At 37.8% G+C, this 19,209-nt stretch overlaps 1 protein-coding gene across 3 annotated transcripts in view; it reads left to right on the top strand.

Annotated features, from left to right (window-relative positions):
* tmf1 (TATA element modulatory factor 1) overlaps positions 1-19,209 on the top strand; it is a 104,439-nt gene that overhangs the window by 51,454 nt on the left and 33,776 nt on the right. For 2 of the 3 annotated variants that reach the window (XR_015759418.1, XM_087994430.1), the window contains exons 2-9: positions 1,996-3,314; positions 6,304-6,407; positions 8,013-8,139; positions 8,337-8,442; positions 11,154-11,296; positions 11,705-11,871; positions 12,595-12,751; positions 17,665-17,757. Coding sequence is in view for 2 of the 3 variants with exons in the window: in XM_087994430.1 (XP_087850556.1) it covers positions 1,996-3,314; positions 6,304-6,407; positions 8,013-8,139; positions 8,337-8,442; positions 11,154-11,296; positions 11,705-11,871; positions 12,595-12,751; positions 17,665-17,757 (2,216 nt within the window). In the remaining variant the exon portion in view is untranslated. The remainder of the gene's footprint in view (positions 1-1,995; positions 3,315-6,303; positions 6,408-8,012; positions 8,140-8,336; positions 8,443-11,153; positions 11,297-11,704; positions 11,872-12,594; positions 12,752-17,664; positions 17,758-19,209) is intronic. The other variant, XM_087994432.1, reaches the window with a different exon arrangement.

Below are 19,209 nucleotides of genomic sequence, written 5' to 3'. Positions count from 1 at the left end.
CAACATCCTGGTAAATCTCCTCGACACCCTTTCTAATGTTTTCACACCCTTCCTATAATACGGCGACCAGAACTGTATGTAATAACTCCCAAGTGCAGCCGCACCAGAGTTTTGTACAGCTGCAATATGACCTCACAGCTCTGAAACTCAATCCCTCTACCAATAAAACCTAACACACCGTACACCTTCTTAACAACCCTGCCAACCTGGGTGGCAACTTTCAGGAATCTGTGCACATGGATACCAAGATCTCTCTGCTCATCCACACGACTAAGAATCTTACCATTAGCCCAGTACTCTGTATTCCTGCTACTCCTTCCAAGGTGAATTACCTCACACTTTTTTGCATTAAACTCCATTTGCCCCCTCTCAGTCCAGCTCTGCAGCTTATCTATGTCCCTCTGTAACATGCAACATCCTTCCACACTGTCCACAACTCCAGCGACTTTAGTGTCATTCGCAAATTTACTGACCTGTTCTTCTATGCCCTCATCCAGGTTATTTATAAAAATGACAAACAGCAGTGGGCCCAAAACAGATCACCTTCACCCCCACCTCCACCTCCATCCACCTATTGTACTCTCGGCTACCTTCTCCCCAGCCTCACCCCCTTCCCATTTAACTCTCCACCTCTGAGGCTCCCATACCTGATGAAGGACTTTTGCCTGAAACATCGATTTTCCTGCTCTTCAGATGCTACCTGACCTGCTGTGCTTTTCCAGCACCACTCTAATCTTGACTCTGATCTCCAGCATCTGCAGTACTCAGTTTCTTCCAAAATTACCTCCTTACATTCAAGACACACAAGTAATAGTCACTTTTTTGGACGTATTGGAAGGAGTTAGACTCTGTTGAAATTGTCCCAACATGAAACTAACAGCAGGCAAGCAAGACAAAATTTGTTATATAATAACAGAATTATATAGTATGATATTTCAACAACATTTTATGTATTTGGACTGATGGATTCAGTCGCTAGTGGCTTTTTTAAAAAAAAGAATAGAAATTGGGTTCAGCTGGGGGAGTGTTATTGAGTGCCTGAGTGAAAAGGTATTGTTTGTCAGGGGTCTCAATGATGAGATTTTTTAAAGAAAACACTTTATTTTCCTGGCCAGTTTTTTAATGTGCATAGTTTTGGAATTATAGATTTCTTGAGGGCTTCTTCTGGTTGTGGTGTTGATGAAAAGTAAGTGCCTCAGTAATCATGCCTTGATTATTTTTGTAAAGTGAAGGACTATACTTAGTGTTCCATACACTTTGTCACTGGAGTCTGAGACTTTGTTGGTGGTAATGATCTCAAAATTATTGTATAGCATTCTTTCAACTTTGTCTAAGTATTAAAAAAATTTGAAAAATCACATTGCCTGAACTGAGTTTAGAATAACTACAATTAAGAAATAGATATGGATTATGTATATTGTGTTGTAGACCCATTATGGTTTGTGGTTTAATTAATCCTTTTACCCCAAGTCTCGAGCATGTCTAAGACCACATTCTTTCAGCTTCAAAACTTATATTTTTAGACCCCTAACTCTTTTCTAATGAAGTCATAACCATTTACCATACATACATCATCTTGAGGATTGGTATCAACCAAAGAAATCCTTTCCTTCAGCACTCATAAACTTTGGAGACCGATATTTTAAGTTCTTACGTCCATGCTGGCACATTCTCACATACATTCCTCTTCTTACTTTTGCTGTCCTGCTTACAAAAGCCTTCTTAAGAATCCTTATATTTTACATGTCTGCACCTAATAATCCTTTGAACTCTCCTTTTATGAAATATTCTGAGAAACTGTTTTGCATGAAGAATGCTATATAAATATAAGCTGTTAAACGGGGAATGATATGTCATTGATAAAGTTGCTTAAATCTAAAATCAGTAACTTTTAAAAATTCCCTGGTAATGAAACTATTCAAGTCATTTTCGCTTAAAGTTCAATAAATGTAAAGCTGAATGATGCTCACTTCCTTTATTTATTAAATATTTCAGCAGCACTGCCAGGAAAAAACTCTTCCTTCAGTGAAGGATGGGTTTCCACGCAATGGGGATCGTCTACAGAGGACAGTCCCAAATCTCATTCTACAGCTTCGCCAAAAGCTATTACAACACCAGTTACACGGACGGTAGTAGATGAATCAGAGACCTTCTTCAATGCCTTTTTGAACTCGACAGATACTCAAACTATTGAACAAACTCCAGTTGTATCTAAACCTCCAACCAAATTGCAGATGCCCAAAGAAGTAAAAGACACATTAATTGTCCATCTTACAGAATCTGTTGAACTAAGTGTGCCAGAGAAAGAAAGCTCTGAAGAGAACTGTGCAATAGTACCCCAAACAGATAAAACAGAATTTAAGATATTAGATCAGCTTAATGATAGCCAGCTGCAACATGCAGATGTTGAACATTCAGAATCTTTTGGAAGTGAGGATTTGCAGAATAAAGATGATGTAAAAGTAATTGGGACAGAAAATGTGACTGCCTGTGTGACTTCTAAAGCAACAAATCCAGATGCGTTGATTGCTTCCAATACAGAAAAAGTGCATAAAAATTCAATAAAAACTGAACAGTTAGTGAGCCCTCCTGACAGCCCATCAAAATCCCAGACACACCCAGGAAAGGATTTGGTTTTAGAGGCGAAAGTACAAAAATCAGAAGACAGACAAAGCAACACTCCTTCTCCACCCATTAGTACATTTTCGTCAGGAACATCAACCACCAGTGACATTGAGGTATTGGACCATGAGAGCGTCATTAGTGAGAGCTCAGCTAGTTCAAGACAGGAGGCTGTGGATTCAAAGATGATGCAGACTTCCTTTCAGCTGCTATCAACATCAGCCTGTACTGACTATCAACGTCTGGATGAATACCAGAAACTTACAGAAAGTTGTGGCTCTTCTGATGCCTTTGAGAGAATTGACACTTTTAGCGTGCAGTCATTAGACAGCCAAAGTGTGAGTGAAATTAATTCGGATGATGAAATGTCAAGTCGGGGGTGTAATGTGACAGCTGTGTCTCTACCTCCGTCTGTCTGTAGTACTTTGCCGGCTGAGCAGCTGGTGAAGAATGTCGGAGAGAGCACAAATGATAATCAAAAGGAAAATATACTTGATGAAAGTGAAATGGAAGAGAGTGGTCGAAGTGCAACACCAGTGAATAGCGAACAACCTGAGGTCTTGCCTGTCATTGGTCTGACAGTAATTGAGAATCACAATACAGAAAGCATAGTAACTAACAGCCAGCCAGAAGGAAACGTTAGCATTGAATGTCAACCCAGTGTTGAATTTGAAAATTTTAAATTACAAGAGGTAAATATGTTTACTTGTTATATATTAATGCATACTCAGGTATTAAAAAGCTAATTTTTTTTGCAGATTTGATTTCATAATAATTACATTGTCATTTTCTCCTTGGGATCTAATCTGTTTCTTTTTCAATGAGGTTGCAATTTAGATCCAAAATGTTCATTTTCTCTCTCCTCTAATTTCTCTCTCCCCTTTATCATTGGAAATTCTAAATTTCTCTGTCATTGCTGAAATGAAAGTGCTGGCGGTTTATCTGCAATTTTTGTATATAGAATATAGATACAGAAATCACTCTTGCATTATACTTTAAAAATCTAGAAGAAGGAAAAGGTGATGTAAGTATAAGAGTAAATAATGTTATATTTTCATTAATAAATACCAGAAAGTATAATGTTTATCAGAGCTCACCTTCCTGTAGAATTAGGCTGAAACAAAAACAGAAATTCTGAAGAAGGATCACTGGAACCGAAATGTTTACTGTGATTTCACTCCACAAATGCTGCCAGACCTGCTGAGATTTTCCAGCAATTTGTGTTTTTGTTTCAGATTTCCTCCATTCACAGTTTTTTTAGGTTTTTAGGCTAAAAGGATTTCTGGACAGTATAAATCAAAACAAAAGCTGTAGAGCAGAAATTTATGGCCATATAACCAATAATTATAGAGGAACGTTGCCTGTGATTTGTGAACTGGTTTATACAGAAATAAAAGTTGTATCTTATGAAATTACAGAATATGGATCTTTTTATCTTTACAATTGATTGCATTTTTATGAGTGAATCATATTTAAAACTGCTCTTCCACAGAATGATTTGACTGTATAATAACATTGCCAGCATTTTAATTCCCTGTATTCTCATGATAATAGGCTGGGACTTTGTTCTCTGGAGTGTGGGAGGCTGAGGGGTGGCCTTATAGAGGTTTATGAAGTCATGACAGGCGTAGGTGGTGGGGTGAATAGCTAAGATATTTTTCCGAGGATGAGGAGTCCAAAACTAGAGGGCATAGGTTTAATGTGACAGGAGAAAGATTTAAAGAGGACGTATGGTGTAACTTTTTAACGCAAAGAGTAGTTCTTGTATGGAATGAGCTGCCAGAGGAGGTGGTGGTGATGGGTACAGTTACATCACTTAAAAAGCATCTCGAGGACACTTGAATCAGAAGGGTTTAGAGGTATATGGGCCAGATGCTACCAAATGAGACTAGGTTAGATTGGGCCAGACAAGTTGGACCAAATGGTCCTTTTGCATGCTATATAACTGACTTGATATATTTTTATGTTTTTCTGCTAGTTTAATCTCATTTCCTGCAGGCCTTGCCTCCTTGTGATGATATGGTCCCAAAGACTCTGCCCCTCGATAACTTTGCTCTAATAGCTTTTCATCTACCTGGGTCAGTGAGGTTTTTGACCACAGGGAACATTACAGACAAGAGTCATCCTGTCCACCTGATGTTCACATGATCTTTGTATTTGCAACAGGGATCAAATGCTACAGAAATAACTCGAGCTTACCATCCATTAAGATGAATTATTTGAAGTGTTCCCATGGCTTCCTTGGCTGATATCAGTTCACTCAAAACAGATTAGTGTTTGCATCAAGAATGTTCCTTCTTAAGTTGGCTCATTATCAACTTCTGGCAGTTTTTTATATTTTTCATTCTTTCTTGACCAGATATAGCTTTATAGAACCAAAGAAACGCACAACACAAAAGGAAGTCATTCATTCCATTGTGTCTGTGCCAACTGAATAAACTGGTCGCCCATTCTTACCTCACTTACAAGCGCCTGCCTATTGTCTTGCAGGTTGCAATGTTTCAGGAACAGGTGCAGATTCTTTTTCACATGAGAAATGGGTTTGAATTCTAGACAGCTATCACTGTCAGTGTGAAAGGTTTTCCTAATGTCCACTCTAGTTCTTCCACCAATCATGTTAAAATAAATCTGTGCCACCTGATCTCTCTGTTAAGGGAAATGCGTCTTATTTGTCCACTCTATCCAAACTCCTCATTATTTTGTATACTTTGTTTAAGTCTCCTATATGCTAAGCAAAACAACTCTAGTTTATTTTCAAAGCAGTTATGTTGTTCCTGTCATGTTGTGCTTAGAACTGCACACAAAATGCCAGCATTATATCCCTACTGTGTATTTAATATTTCCACAATGAAAGAAAGCATTCCATATGGCTTCTTTACTGCCTTGTCTACCTTCCCTGCTACCTTCAGGAACATGTGGACATGCACTCCAAGGTTTCTCACTTCCTGTACCCCTCTTAATTTCTCCCCTCCCCCTGGTTATAGTAACTCATTGCCTTGTTTCCCCTCCCAGAATGCATAATCTTGTACTTCTCTGGATTGAATGCTATTTGTTCATTTGTCCACTCATATAGCTAAGCCATTCATATCTTCCTGCAGTTGACAGCCATCCTTTTTGCTGTCAGCCACCCAGCAAATATTTGTGTGGTCTTCAAATTTGCAATCATATCTTTCACTTTTAATTTGAAATCATTCATGTATACTACAAACAGCAAGTGACGTAAAATAGCCCTACGGAACACCAATGGAAACCACTTTCCATTCACAAAAAACACTCATCAGTCATCACCATCTGTTTCCTATCACTGAGCCAATTTTGGGTCAAAGTCATCACATTTTCTTATATCCTGTGGGCTTTAATCTTTTTTAATAGACTGCCATTTTTTTAACAGACCCCGTCAAATGCCTAATACAATCCACGTAGGCACGAAATACAGCACTACCTTCGACATCTTTGTTACTCCCTCAAAAAAAATTAGTTATAAAACTAGGCTGGCTATTTCTGATTAATTCTCCAAGTAACTGTAATTGATTTCTGTAATTTACCCATTACCAAGTTCGGACTGACAGACATCTAGTTATTTGCTGTGTCTCTCACACCCTTTTTGAGTAATGGTAATATTGCCAAAATTGTTATCATAGCTTGAATATTATTCATATTTAATCCTTTAATGGTTTTCAGATAATTGTTGAGTTGACAGACAAGTTGGAAAAGAGAGAAGCGCAATTGTTGTCTGTTAGCAAAGATAAGGCAAAATTGGAGGAGGCAATTGATAACCTACAAGAGTAAGTTTTACTCCCATCATCTTGTTTTCACTCTTTAAGACAATAATTTATTAAGGATTGCAGAACAAAATGTTTTCAAAATAGAGTAATTCTTCATATGCTGTAGAAAACACAAAGAATGGCAAAACCATACATTGGTTCAATAAATTCTGATGTAAAGTTCTAAAACCTCTCTAGAAGCCAAGAATAGACCACTTGCTTTTGTTTTGTTCTGGTAGTATTTTCTCTGCAGGATGGTAATATTAGTTTTAGAATAATTCTGAAGTATGCTTTTTATTATCAAAGTGACTGAATATTAACTTTGTGGTTTTCTTGAGTTTTTGTTCATAGTATTGTTATAAGATAGTGTTACTATCAGGAATATTGTGTATTATCTTTAAATCATAAAGATTTGTATTTTTGAAAATACAAAGTTTGCAATTCTACTAGTGAATGCTTCCTGTATTTCATAACATTAGGTTTATATATATATATACAGGTTCAACTGAATATTACATGCCCCAGACAAGCTTCACGAGAACTGCAGGAACTAGTGTACTGGTGAATCGAATAACTAGGAATGTAGAAAGGCCTTTTAAACTTATTAGAAGGGGAAGGGATTGGGAGGAAGATACATAGTTTACAATTATTTTGATAATGCCTAGAGTGAGACAGGAATGGACAAAGTGTCCAAGTATGAAAAATTAGGAGCAAATAGGGTTAAAGAGGGAAAAAATGTTAAAAGGGCAAAAATAATGGTTCCTTATTTAAATGCATTTATGTAGTTTCAGAAGAAAATGAATTAACAGTGGAATCTTTTCTCTGAGGATAGTGTATCTGTGAAATCTGTTGCAGAGGGCTGTAGAGATTGAGTCATTAAGTACATTCAAGGATGGGGGTAGATATTTTTAATCAGTCAGCAAATCAGAGGTTTTGGGGATAAGGCAGGAGAGTACTGTTGAGGACTGTGTCGTATCAGCCATGATCTCGTTGTTTGATGGAGCGGGCTTGATGGGGGAAAAAGGCCTCTATGCTTCTTTGTTTCTCTGTCTCATGGTCTTATTTTATGAAAGATATTAGAGTGGAGGAGAGAAGAAAAGACTGTTGTGTTGTACAAATCCTTTGCCGATCTTAGAGTCTGTTCCAGCGGTTATTTTTTAATGCTGAAGAATCATAGTTCGAGATACTGACCAATGTAGCCCAAGAATAACTTAGTCTGTTAAGTGCCCTGTAAGTGTGTATAAAAAGAATCTGATTCAGTCATATTGAGTTCAGTATCCTTGTGAAGAGGGTGTAAGTTGTCTATAGTCTTTCCAACTACAAGTTTGTTGCATTTCTGTTTACACTGCCTTTCAGTTTTTCTGGAAATTAAGGTTGTGCTCTCTGGTAAGCACAATAATTTATGTTTATATTTGTTATCATCACATTACAGTTCCTTGTTGCTGTTTAACATCAGAGTTTATATTTCAAACTAAACGCAAAAATATTGATCTGTTATTTCCATTGTTTAGTATTTCTGTTGTTCAGTTATTAATAGCGATCTATAATTTTGAACAGAGAAGTAATGATTATCAGTAAACTCAAGGTCTTAACCTCATTTAAATATAAATATTTTTGTTAATAAAGTGAGATGATTAGACTAAAGGAAGAAAGCAACAGCATCGCTGCAATAAAAGATGAGTTTACTCAACGGATTGCAGAGTCTGAAAAGAAAGCCCAGCTTGCTTGCAAGGAAAGGGATAACATTAAAAAGGTAATGAGAGTTGTTACCGTTATTTTAATTTTCCTCTTTGTTTCAATCTTAAAAGAACGTTCCTGTTGATCTGTATGAAAAGTAAACCTTAAATTGTGAACAATGCTGATAGTAATTACTATGACTAAACTTTCTTTTTCCTGCATCTTAGAAAATTGTAAATATTTCTACGTATTGTGTCATTTCTGAGCTTTTAGGAATTAAAGACTATGAAGGCAGAACTATCTACTAGATTTACCTGTAATGAAACAGCAGATCTAGTCCGAGAGAAAGATGAACAAATTAAAGGACTGATGGAGGAAGGTAGGAAAATTAGTTGTAAATATCAAAGTATTGAAATCACTTCGTATGAAAGCTTAACAGCATTCCCCACCATTGACATTCTCCATTTTAGTAGCAGAAAAAGCTCACAGAAAAATTGACCAGACCGTGTTTTTGAGACCGGTGTTAATGAGGTATACTGTAAGGTAGCAGTATCTGATTTGCTTTTAGTGCTGTATGTGATATAATGATCTCACTGCTTAGATACTGTAACGATGTAGTCAACAAAACCATGAACTTTGATTTGAGAGCTATTTTAGAATATTCAAGCTGGTTGTACATCAAGAAGAATATATCAGAATCCATCATTCCAAGTTTTTTTTCAAATGTAGACATATAGTGCCTCATGGTTTGATCCTTGTAATATAAATTTTATTTAAAACACGAACAAATAAAATCTAATATTGCAATTGTCCAGAAAGCACAGCAGGCTAGAAGGATTGAATGATCTACTCCTCCTTCTCCGATTCACAGAATCCCCACAATGTGGAAGCAGGCCATTCGGCCCATAGAGTACATTGGCCCTCTGAAGAGCATCGTACCCAAGTCCACCTGAACTCTGTAGCCCTGCATTTCCCATTTCTAATCCACCTAGACACTATGGGCAATTTAGCATGACTAATCCACCCTAACCTGCACATCTTTGAACTGTGGGAGGAAACTGGAGCACCTGGAGGAAACCCAGACAGACATGGGGAGAATGTGTAAACTCCATACAGACAGTTGCCCGAGGCTGGTCTCTGGCCTGTGAGACATTTTGGAAAAATACATTTTTATCAGGATGCACCTATTCCTGTAACACAATTTTCTGTAGAGATCATGGTGATATTAACATTATCATTATTAATGGTGAATTGTCTCAACTTTCACAGACCTCACAAACACAGTGAAATGTGTGTGCCTGGAAGTTGTTGCCAAAGAATGTCCTTCAGAGACTGTATGAGAATAGGACAGCATTGGACTGAGAGACATGGCATTAAATACATGGAATGGCGGGGAGTTGCTATGCTCACATGAATGAAAAAAGCAAGCATTTATATAATGCTTTGCATCATCACCAGATATCTCAAACTGCTTTGCAGCCAAATAAGTACTAAGTGAAGTACGGTAACTTCTTATATAGGAAACACAGTAGTCAATTTGCACATAGCAGACTCCCCAACCATCAGTTCAGCCAAAGAATCTGTTTTTGTGATTTGGCACTGTGAATAACATTCCTTGTCTTGCTCAAAATAGTACCATAGTATCTTTTACCAGGAGAAAGTGAGGACTGCAGATACTAGAGATCAGAGTCAAACAGTGTGGTGTTGGAAAAGCACAACCGGAAAGGCAGCATCTGGGAAGCAGGAGAATTGACATTTCGAGCATAAGCTCTTCATCAGGAATTTGTTCTGATGAAGAGCTTATGCTCAAAACGTTGACTCTCCTGCTCCCCAGCTGCTGCCTGACCGGCTGTACTTTTCCAAATTCACACTTTTTGACATAGGATCTTTTACGCCCACCTTGAAGGACTTTGATTTTAAAGTCTTTTTTTTTAAACTGCACTTCTGACAATGCAACACTCCTTTAGTGAGAGGGACAGCCTTGACTTTTGCTCTCAAATTCTGAAACAGAATGTGAAACCAAAACCTTGTGACTTATTAGGAGAATTGAGCTAGAATTGACACCTACTATCCACTAAGAATTTTGCAGAAAATGTTAAGGTTTGTCCATTCTAGTGTAAGCAAATAGTTAGTGACATATGAGTCTTACTTACTGCCAAGTAGCATGTTTGGCACAAAAATCTTTGCAAGGGCAGAATCCCATTCTCCATGTTTTAATTATCGTCAGAACTTTTTAAAAACTTTCTAACTTATCTCTCACCCTCTCAATCCAATTTTTCTTTTCCTCTCTTTTATTGCTGTCTGTACCTGATGTGGGTTGAAATGAAATATTCTAAACTAACTTCCTGGTTTCGAATTTGTATTGCGTGTTAATGATTTTTCAATCTGATTGTTAAAGAGGTATACCATTGTTTGTTGTGATCACCCTAGTTTCTCATTCTGCCATAAACACATTGGCATTCATGGGGCTCTTGTGCAAAATTTCATGGAATATCTGTGTAAGGAAGAGCTTGCGCCATTCATTCCCTGTTGACTAGAACATTTGGTCAGTTGTTTTGGTGCAAACATTTTGCATAATTGGATGTGTCCATTTTTAGAGCGACTAGAAATGCTATTATTTGATTTCAGGTTAGGTAAGATATTGACATTCTTCTAAACTTGTTTCCTAAATGTGCTGAAAAGAAAGACCTATTGATCAATGTGCAAAGATTTTGTCTCATCAAAATTGATGGTACAAATACTTGCTTTGCATTTTCACCCACTCGGCAGGTTACTCAGTCCAAATCTCTGAGTTGATGGGAACATTCAGTACAAATCAATACTTCCTCAGAACAGTGAACCTGGAAATACTACCTCTAATAAGAACATGTTAAGAAGGTGTCGAAGAACAGGATGAACTAAATAGTGTTTTTCAGTATTGTGCCAGACTACCCAGTAGTGTAGTAATGAATATTTAGATCCCAATTATTGAACAAAAGCGAGTTGCATCGATGTTAAAGTTAATGTTTTCTGGCAAGTCTTTTGAAAGGTTGAAACTATGAGGCAAAGCAATGCAAGCTTTATTTTTAAACACAATGTTAATGATTTCAGGAGAGAAGCTTTCTAAACAACTCCTGAACAATTCGAACATTATAAAGAAACTAAGGGCGAAAGAAAAAGAAAATGAGACAATGGTTGCAAAGCAGAGCAAGAAAACTAAAGAGCAAGAGGAGGAAATTAAGCAACTGCAGCAGGTCAGAGAATGAAATTGATGCCATGGACAGAAACGGACTCACTATATTTGAGTACCTTTTTAGTACTAAAGTATTCTTAGTTGATGATCGATATAAGTTCTTCTGAAATACTGCAAGTTGTTTGATAGGAAGGATGGTTGATATTCAAGTTCACATACTATATCTCAGTATCAACAACCTTTTACCCTACTCAAAGTTTGTTTCTAATCTAATATTCAGTTTTTGTTTATATTTAGTTCAATAGACAAAAGGCAAACAGAGGATATTTCAGAAGTAATTCATGATTGTCTGATATTTCAAAAAGTAGCATTTGCCCAGATTGCCTTTCAATAATGATTTTTTTTTGTATTTCTGGACAATGAAACCAAAACCTAAATAAATCATGATACTTTGTTGGGTTTAACGCAGGTGCTTGATGGAAAAGAGGAAGTGGAGAAACAGCATCGGGAGAACATCAAGAAGCTGAATGGTGTGGTGGAGAAGCAGGAAAAAGAAATGAACAAACTGCATATTATTCTAGAGGAGCTACAGGAAAACAATCGCAGCCTTCAGTCTGCACTTGACAGCTCTTACAAGTAAGAGAGTAGGGGACATGTGGATTGATTTTCTTTGGTGGAGAAGGCCAGCAAGTCATGAAGAGAAAGTTAAATCTTGTGTTCTACTACTATAGTAAATGTTGAGAGAATAATTGTATTTATTATGGTGAGTAGTTAATTGTTGCCTTAAATTTGTAAGCAGCTTCCCTTGTCCCCTTTCTTAAGGTCCTCCAATCTTTAGCACTCTGCACCTAAAAAACACAAAAAAGTAATTTTTCCCTAGGCCTCTTTATGTGTTCCCTGGAATCAGTTGCTTGGAAATACAAAAGTTCCTTCCTTGTTCATATTTTTCACCTCTGCCTTCCAGTTGATATCGAAAGCCCATAATGATTGTGAATGGTTCATGTGAAGTGGCACAAGGGATTGTACTGGGGTTGCTTGAGACAAGTTTATCAGGTTATTCTGGATTTCAACTAGGTTGGGGACTCTAGTTAGAAAATGAGGGCAATGTTACAAGGATCATGTCTCCAACTTCTATTTGCACACATGTAGTTCCCTAATGAATTGCAGAATTACTGAAATATTATTTTGAGAAGAACAAAGCATCCATACTACTTTAACTGCCTGTTTTTGTTCATAAAAGAGCTCTGTGTGAGAATTTGCTTTTGATCCCCAGTGTATTTCTTCCAGCTAAATGGCTTTCTATAGATAAGTTTGTAATTTGTTTCATCACATTGCTTAACTTAATTTCCATATCTTCAGGGAGCTCGCTGAACTTCATAAGGCTAATGCTGCTAAGGATAGTGAAGCCCAAGAGGCAGCTTTAAGTCATGAGATTAAAACAAAGGAGGCGTTGACAGTAGCACTGGAACAAGCCCAGGAAGAGGCCAGGCAGCAACAGGAGGCTCTTGCAGTTCAAGTCAGTACAATTATTTTAGTATTTTTCAAAATTAAAAACCACCATTGTCATGCTACAAGTGTACCTTTAAGTTCAAATTCATTTAATTTGTAAGTATTGTGAACTGTAAGAAGGATTTATATATGCTTGAAGATACTGGCTGGCAAAGTGATAAATATTTAGGAAATATAATTTCTTGCAGAAACTATATGGAGAGACACATAAAATAAAACATAGAATTCTAAAGTGGAATAAAAATAGCAGAGGTACCTTTTAGCAGATGTATATAAATTGTTAAAGGTGACAGAGTAGATTGAGAGAGTGATTAAAAAGGCATACAGGATCCTGGTTATTATAAATAGAGCCATAGAATACAGAAACAAGGAAGTCCGAATCTATTTGAGACTCAGGTGACACCAACTTAAGATGAATTGCAAAAACCTAACATGAGAAAAAAAATTATTGTAGATCAAGTGCTTGGGCAGTTAAGGGTCAACCGCATTGTTATGGATCTGGAGTCACATGTGGACCAGACCAGGTAAATATGTCAGATTTCCTAAAGGACATTAGTGAGCCAAATGACAATTTCCGATTATCAACTTGGTCGCTATTTATAGAGTCATAGAGATGTACAGCACGGAAACAGATCCTTCGGTCCAACCTGTCCACGCCGACCAGATATCCCAACCCAATCTAGTCCCACCTGCCAGCATCCGGCCCATATCCCTCCAAACCCTTTCTATCCATATACCCATCCAAATGCCTCTTAAATGTTGCAATTGTACCAGCCTCCACCATATCCTCTGGCAGCTCATTCCATGCACGTACCACCTGCTGCGTGAAAAAGTTGCCCCTTAGGTCTCTTTTATATCTTTCCCCTCTCACCCTAAACCTATGCCCTCTAGTTCTGGACTCCCCAATCCCAGGGAAAAGACTTTGTCTATTCATCCTATCCATGCCCCTCATAATTTTGTAAACCTCTATAAGGTCACCCCTCAGCCTCTGACGCTCCAGGGAAAACAGCCCCAGACTGTTCAGCCTCTCTCTATAGCTTAAATCCTCCAACCCTGGCAACATCCTTGTAAATTTTTTCTGAACCCTTTCAAGTTTCACAGCATCTTTCCGATAGGAAGGAGACCAGAATTGCACGCAATATTCCAACAGTGGCCTAACCAATGTCCTGTACAGCCGCAACATGACCTCCCAACTCCTGTACTCAGTACTCTGACCAATAAAGGAAAGCATACCAAATGCCGCCTTCACTAACCTATCTACATGCGACTCCACTTTCAAGGAGCTATGAACCTGCACTCCAAGGTCTCTTTGTTCAGCAACACTCCCTAGGACCTTACCATTAAGTATATAAGTCCTGCTAAGATTTGCTTTCCCAAAATGCAGCATTTATCTGAATTAAACTCCATCTGCCACTTCTCAGCCCACTGGCCCATCTGGTCCAGATCCTGTTGTAATCCGAGGTAACCCTCTTCGCTGGCCACTACACCTCCAATTTTGGTGTAATCTGCAAACTTACTAACTGTACCTCTTATGCTCGCATCCAAATCATTTATGTAAATGACATTTGGCCAGCTTTTTATTCTAACTTCATTGTCTTAAAATTTCATCATCTGCTGTGGTGGGATTTGAACATGTTCCTAGATATTGCGCTGGAATTCTAGCTTACTAGTCCAGTGACATTACCACAATACCACTGCCTCCCCTCAAAAAGACAATAATTATCTGAAGAGCAAACGTTTGTCGGGTTTCAGGAAACAGAAGGGAAGTGATAGGAGATGAGTTGTCAGCAAGAACACGGAATTTAAAATGGCCACCACCTATGCCGTAGCCTCTGATTTTATAATATGCTGCATCATTTTTAAAAACCTGCAATACATTGTGGCAAATATTTATCTGCAGGTTTCTCCAACACCTCTTGTAGGTTTTCTGTTATGTTACTGTGACATTTTATAGGTAAACCTACGAAATGAGTGCGTTTTTTTTTAAAACCTTCAGTCATGGGACATGGCCTCACTGTCTGGGCCAGCATTTGTTGCCTTTGAAAAGGTGGTGGTGAGCTGTCTTCTTGAACTGCTCCAGTCTACGTGTTGCAGGTAGACCCAAAGTGATATTAGCGAGGATGTAACAAGACTGAAGGAATGGCAATATATTTCTGTGTCAGAACGGTGAGTTGCTTGGAGGGAATCTTGCAGTTGGTGGTGTTTTCATGTATCTTACGTGGCCAGATAGGTTTGAAACATGCTGTTTAAGGATCTTTGATGAATTTCTACACTGCATCTCGTACGTGGTACACACTGCTTTCCCTGTGGTGTAGGGACTGAATGTTTGTGGATGTTGTGCCAGTTAAGCGGGTTCTTTGTCCTGGATGGTGTCAAGCTTCTTGAGTGTTGTTGGAGCTGCACTCATGCAGGCAGATGGGGAGTATTTAATCACAAGATAGAATACATGGGCCTTGTAGATGGTGGACAGGCTCTGGAGAGTCAGGAAGTGAGTTACTCACTCTCGTATTCCTAGTCTCTGAACTGCTCTTGTAGCCATTGTGTTTATATGGCTAGTTTCTGGTCAATGGATTTTGCCAGTGGAGGATTCAGTGATGGTAATGCCACTGAATGTCAAGGAATGGTGGTTAGATTGTCTCTTTTTGGAAATGGTCATTGCCTGGCATTTGTGTGGTGCGAATGTTACTTGCTACTTATCAGCCTAAGCCTAGATATTGTCCACGTCTTGCTGCATTTGGACATGGACTGCTTCAATATCTGAGCAGTCACAAAGTGTTTGATTGCAGGCTAATTGATCTAGAACAATATACTGTGGATACAGGTCTATATCATCAGGTCTGGCAGCTGCAATAGAGACAGAAACAGTATTAATGTTTCAGGTCAGTAATCTTTATTAGAAGTGGAGAAAGTTAGAGATGTAACAAGTTTCAAACAAGTGACAGAGACGAGGGTGGATAAAAGAACAGAATGCCTTGTCTCTTGTAGGGTGGAAGGCTAGAAAAGTTAAATGTCAGAAACGATAATACAGCAACATTAGAGGAAGTGCTGTTGTGACAAAATTGACAGAACTGTGAAAATTGCAGTTTGAAAGCAGAACGAATGGGAAAAAAAAAATGAGGGGATGAAAAAAGGGGAAATCGCAAAGGATACTGTCTAAAATTGTGAACCTTCTCCCTTCTTGCGGTCCGAGGCCCCCAAATATATCTTCCTGGTGAATCAGTGACAACTAATGCTACATTCAGTTTAATGTACTATACTTGTTGCTCATAACTTGATCTCCTCTATAGCAAGAAAACCAAATGCAGACTGGGTTCCCACTTTGCGGAGCACCTCCATTCAGTCTGCTAGGGGGACCCTAAGTTGGCTGTCACTGTCATTTTAATCCTCCACCTTGCTTCCACTTTAGCCTCTCTGTCCATCGTCTCCTGCAGTGCTCCAGTGAAACTTAGTACAACCTTAAGGAATAGCACATCATCTTTGGACATGACATGTATGACAGATTCTGGACTCAATATTGAGTTAATCAATTTTAGATTGTAATGTCTGTCCTAATTTCTTTTTCCTTTTTCTTTTGTGGGTTAGTTTTCCCCTCCCTTGTTTCTGAATATTTGCTTTTTGATTTTGTTTTAAAGGACAGCTATTCATGATTCTAGACACATCTTTTGTTTCTATACATGTTCCATTACAACTCCCTTTAGCCTGTCATCATGAATCCTTTAATTATTTAATCTCTTATCTTCAGCCTGTCATAAATCATTCCTTTTTTTGTAACCCAGATCCCTTTTTTCAATTGCTTAAAACCTCTAACATCTCAAACTTCTCCCAGTTCATCTGAAATTGAAATGATAGCTGTAATTCAATCTGTTGAGAAGCAATCAGAATGGGTGAATTTTTCCAGCTTTTTTTTGTTTTTATTCGATCATGGATCCTGATGCATTTACACTTTCTGGAGAGCAAAAGGATGTTGCTGTTTTTTTTTACTGCCCCTTTTGCTAAATCTAAAGTTTAAGTAATGCAGCCTCGATCAGCTATCAAAACTGGCACAGCTTCACTATGCTCTGTTATCAAATATTATTAATGACAAAAATAATAGAAATTGGCATAGCAGAATGATAATGACATTTGGGAATTGATATAAGTGCAGCATTCATTCAAAAGTATTTTAACATTTGTTTCTGTATTTAGCTTCCAGGTAATGTCAATAGATCCTTCGTTTCCAAAATAGTGATTAAGATGCAAGTTGAAAGTTGTCTTTGGTTTTGTTCAGTACACCTACTAATAGCAAACTTAAAACGGCACCAAGCAAAGGCAGATTGAGCAAATATCCTAAAAGGGGTACTGCATGCTTACATGTTGTCAATGTTGAACAGTGTTTTAAAAATCAATAAATATATCAGTCAGTACATTTTTAATTTTTTAGATTAGATTAGATTAGATTACTTACAGTGTGGAAACAGGCCCTTCGGCCCAACAAGTCCACACCGCCCCGCCGAAGCGCAACCCACCCATACCCCTACATTTACCCCTTACCTAACACTACGGGCAATTTAGCATGGCCAATTCACCTTACCTGCACATCTTTGGACTGTGGGAGGAAACCGGAGCACCCGGAGGAAACCCACGCAGACACAGGGAGAACGTGCAAACTCCACACAGTCAGTTGCCTGAGGCGGGAATTGAACCCGGGTCTCTGGCGCTGTGAGGCAGCAGTGCTAACCACTGTGCCACCGTGCCGCCCACAAATGCAATGTTTACATTTGTTAATTGTAATGAACAAATAAGGCAATTTATAAATATGAAATCTATGAACTTTGGTTTGTAGCCAAATTAATATATTACTAAAAGTGAATTTAGTTCTATGAAGTGATATATGTGTTTTGCGAGCAATAATATATGTATTTCTATTTGGTTATGGTATAGGTGGCAGATCTAAGAATAGTTCTTCAACGGGCTGAACAGCAACAAGCCAGGAAAGAGGACTACTTGCGTCAAGAAATTGGTGAATTACAGCAGGTATACATATTCATGTTTTGGAGGTGGGGTATTTGAAAGATGGAAATCAGGATGGCAGAAAGAATAGTAATGCGAATTTGACAAATATTTTCTTAAAGTGGGTATTTTTATGGGCTCAGTTAATGTCTCAGCAAGATTATTAGTGAGTATCTGAGCTATACAGACTAAAAAGCTGATGTATGCTGTTAACTCAGTGATGAGAGGCATCCCGTGATTTGCCCTCACTTCTGTGGGTTGGGAAATTTATCAGCATTAACTTCTAATCTCCATTATGAAGGTGCACATATTTGAGCATTGGGGATAAGGTTGGTAGAAGATTAATATGATATTGATGTCAGCCTACTAAGACATGAATAATATACCAATTTAAATGAAATACTGAGAAAAGTGATGCCTGTTGACCTACATCTCATAAGATGGCAGTATCTTGAGGAAATGAGAAGTGGCTGATCATTGACAGAGACTGGAAAAAGAATAGGTGAAGAAAGAAGCTTCATGTAGAGCACCGTTAGAAGCTATTAGACTGGGTAAATTTTTTCCAGTATTTTTTTGTTTTTATTTGAAGATGGGTCCTGATTTATATTCATATTTTCATTTGCTGGCTAGCACAATGATATTGATATATTTTGTTTTACCACCCCTTCTGCTGAATCTAGAGTCAAGTAACACAGCATAGATCAACAATCAAAACTGGCACAGCTTCACTATATTGTGCCTTCAAATATTGTTCTTGTCAGAAATGACAGAAATCAGCGTGGCAGAATGAAACTGAACTTTGGGGAATGATATAAGTGCAACATTCATTGAAAAGCATTTTAACATTTATCTCTGTATTTGGCTTGTAGGTAATGACAAGTCACCATTAACCATAGATGTGTGTAGTTCTTGGCTTCCAAAATAGTAATGAAGATGCAGGTTGAAATTTGTCTTTGGTTTTCTTTAGTATACCTGCTAATAGCAGATGTAAAATGGCACTAATGGAGCTTGATATTTTTCTCCCGAGTTGTTATTCAGATTGGAACACAGTACCTGGCATGAAAATATCTGGAAAAATGATGCAAACCTGTCTTATGGATTTGTAATTGAAACACCTTTGGTAGCAAGATTGCACTTTTAATGGTTTAATGTCAAATAGTCATGTACTTTTCTTTGTAAGTTGAATAAATTTAAGCTTGCACAGAGAGAGAAATGTAAAGGTACCACTTTGCCTGTTTCCAGAAGCTGATTTGTGGTTTATTTGATTTTAAATTAGGAAACAATAATTTTAAAAGTAGTGAACACACAGTGGAATATCTGTCCCCTAAATGTCTATCACTACATGTAATTAACCTGAAAACAGGAGGATGATGTAGTACAGATTATTGTTGCAGTTATTATTTTCATCATTTACTGCATAGAGTTTGATTAGTTGTAAATGTGTGTCACTTTCTTAGTTTAAGGAGAATGAAAGTA

Source organism: Chiloscyllium plagiosum, unplaced genomic scaffold (assembly GCF_037043375.1).
Source record: "Chiloscyllium plagiosum isolate Xiang-an unplaced genomic scaffold, Cpla_swu_hap1 HiC_scaffold_14, whole genome shotgun sequence".
In the NCBI taxonomy this organism is placed as follows: domain Eukaryota; kingdom Metazoa; phylum Chordata; class Chondrichthyes; order Orectolobiformes; family Hemiscylliidae; genus Chiloscyllium; species Chiloscyllium plagiosum.
The sequence above is the reverse complement of the archived record's forward strand: the minus strand, read 5'-3'. Positions and strand labels throughout refer to the sequence as shown.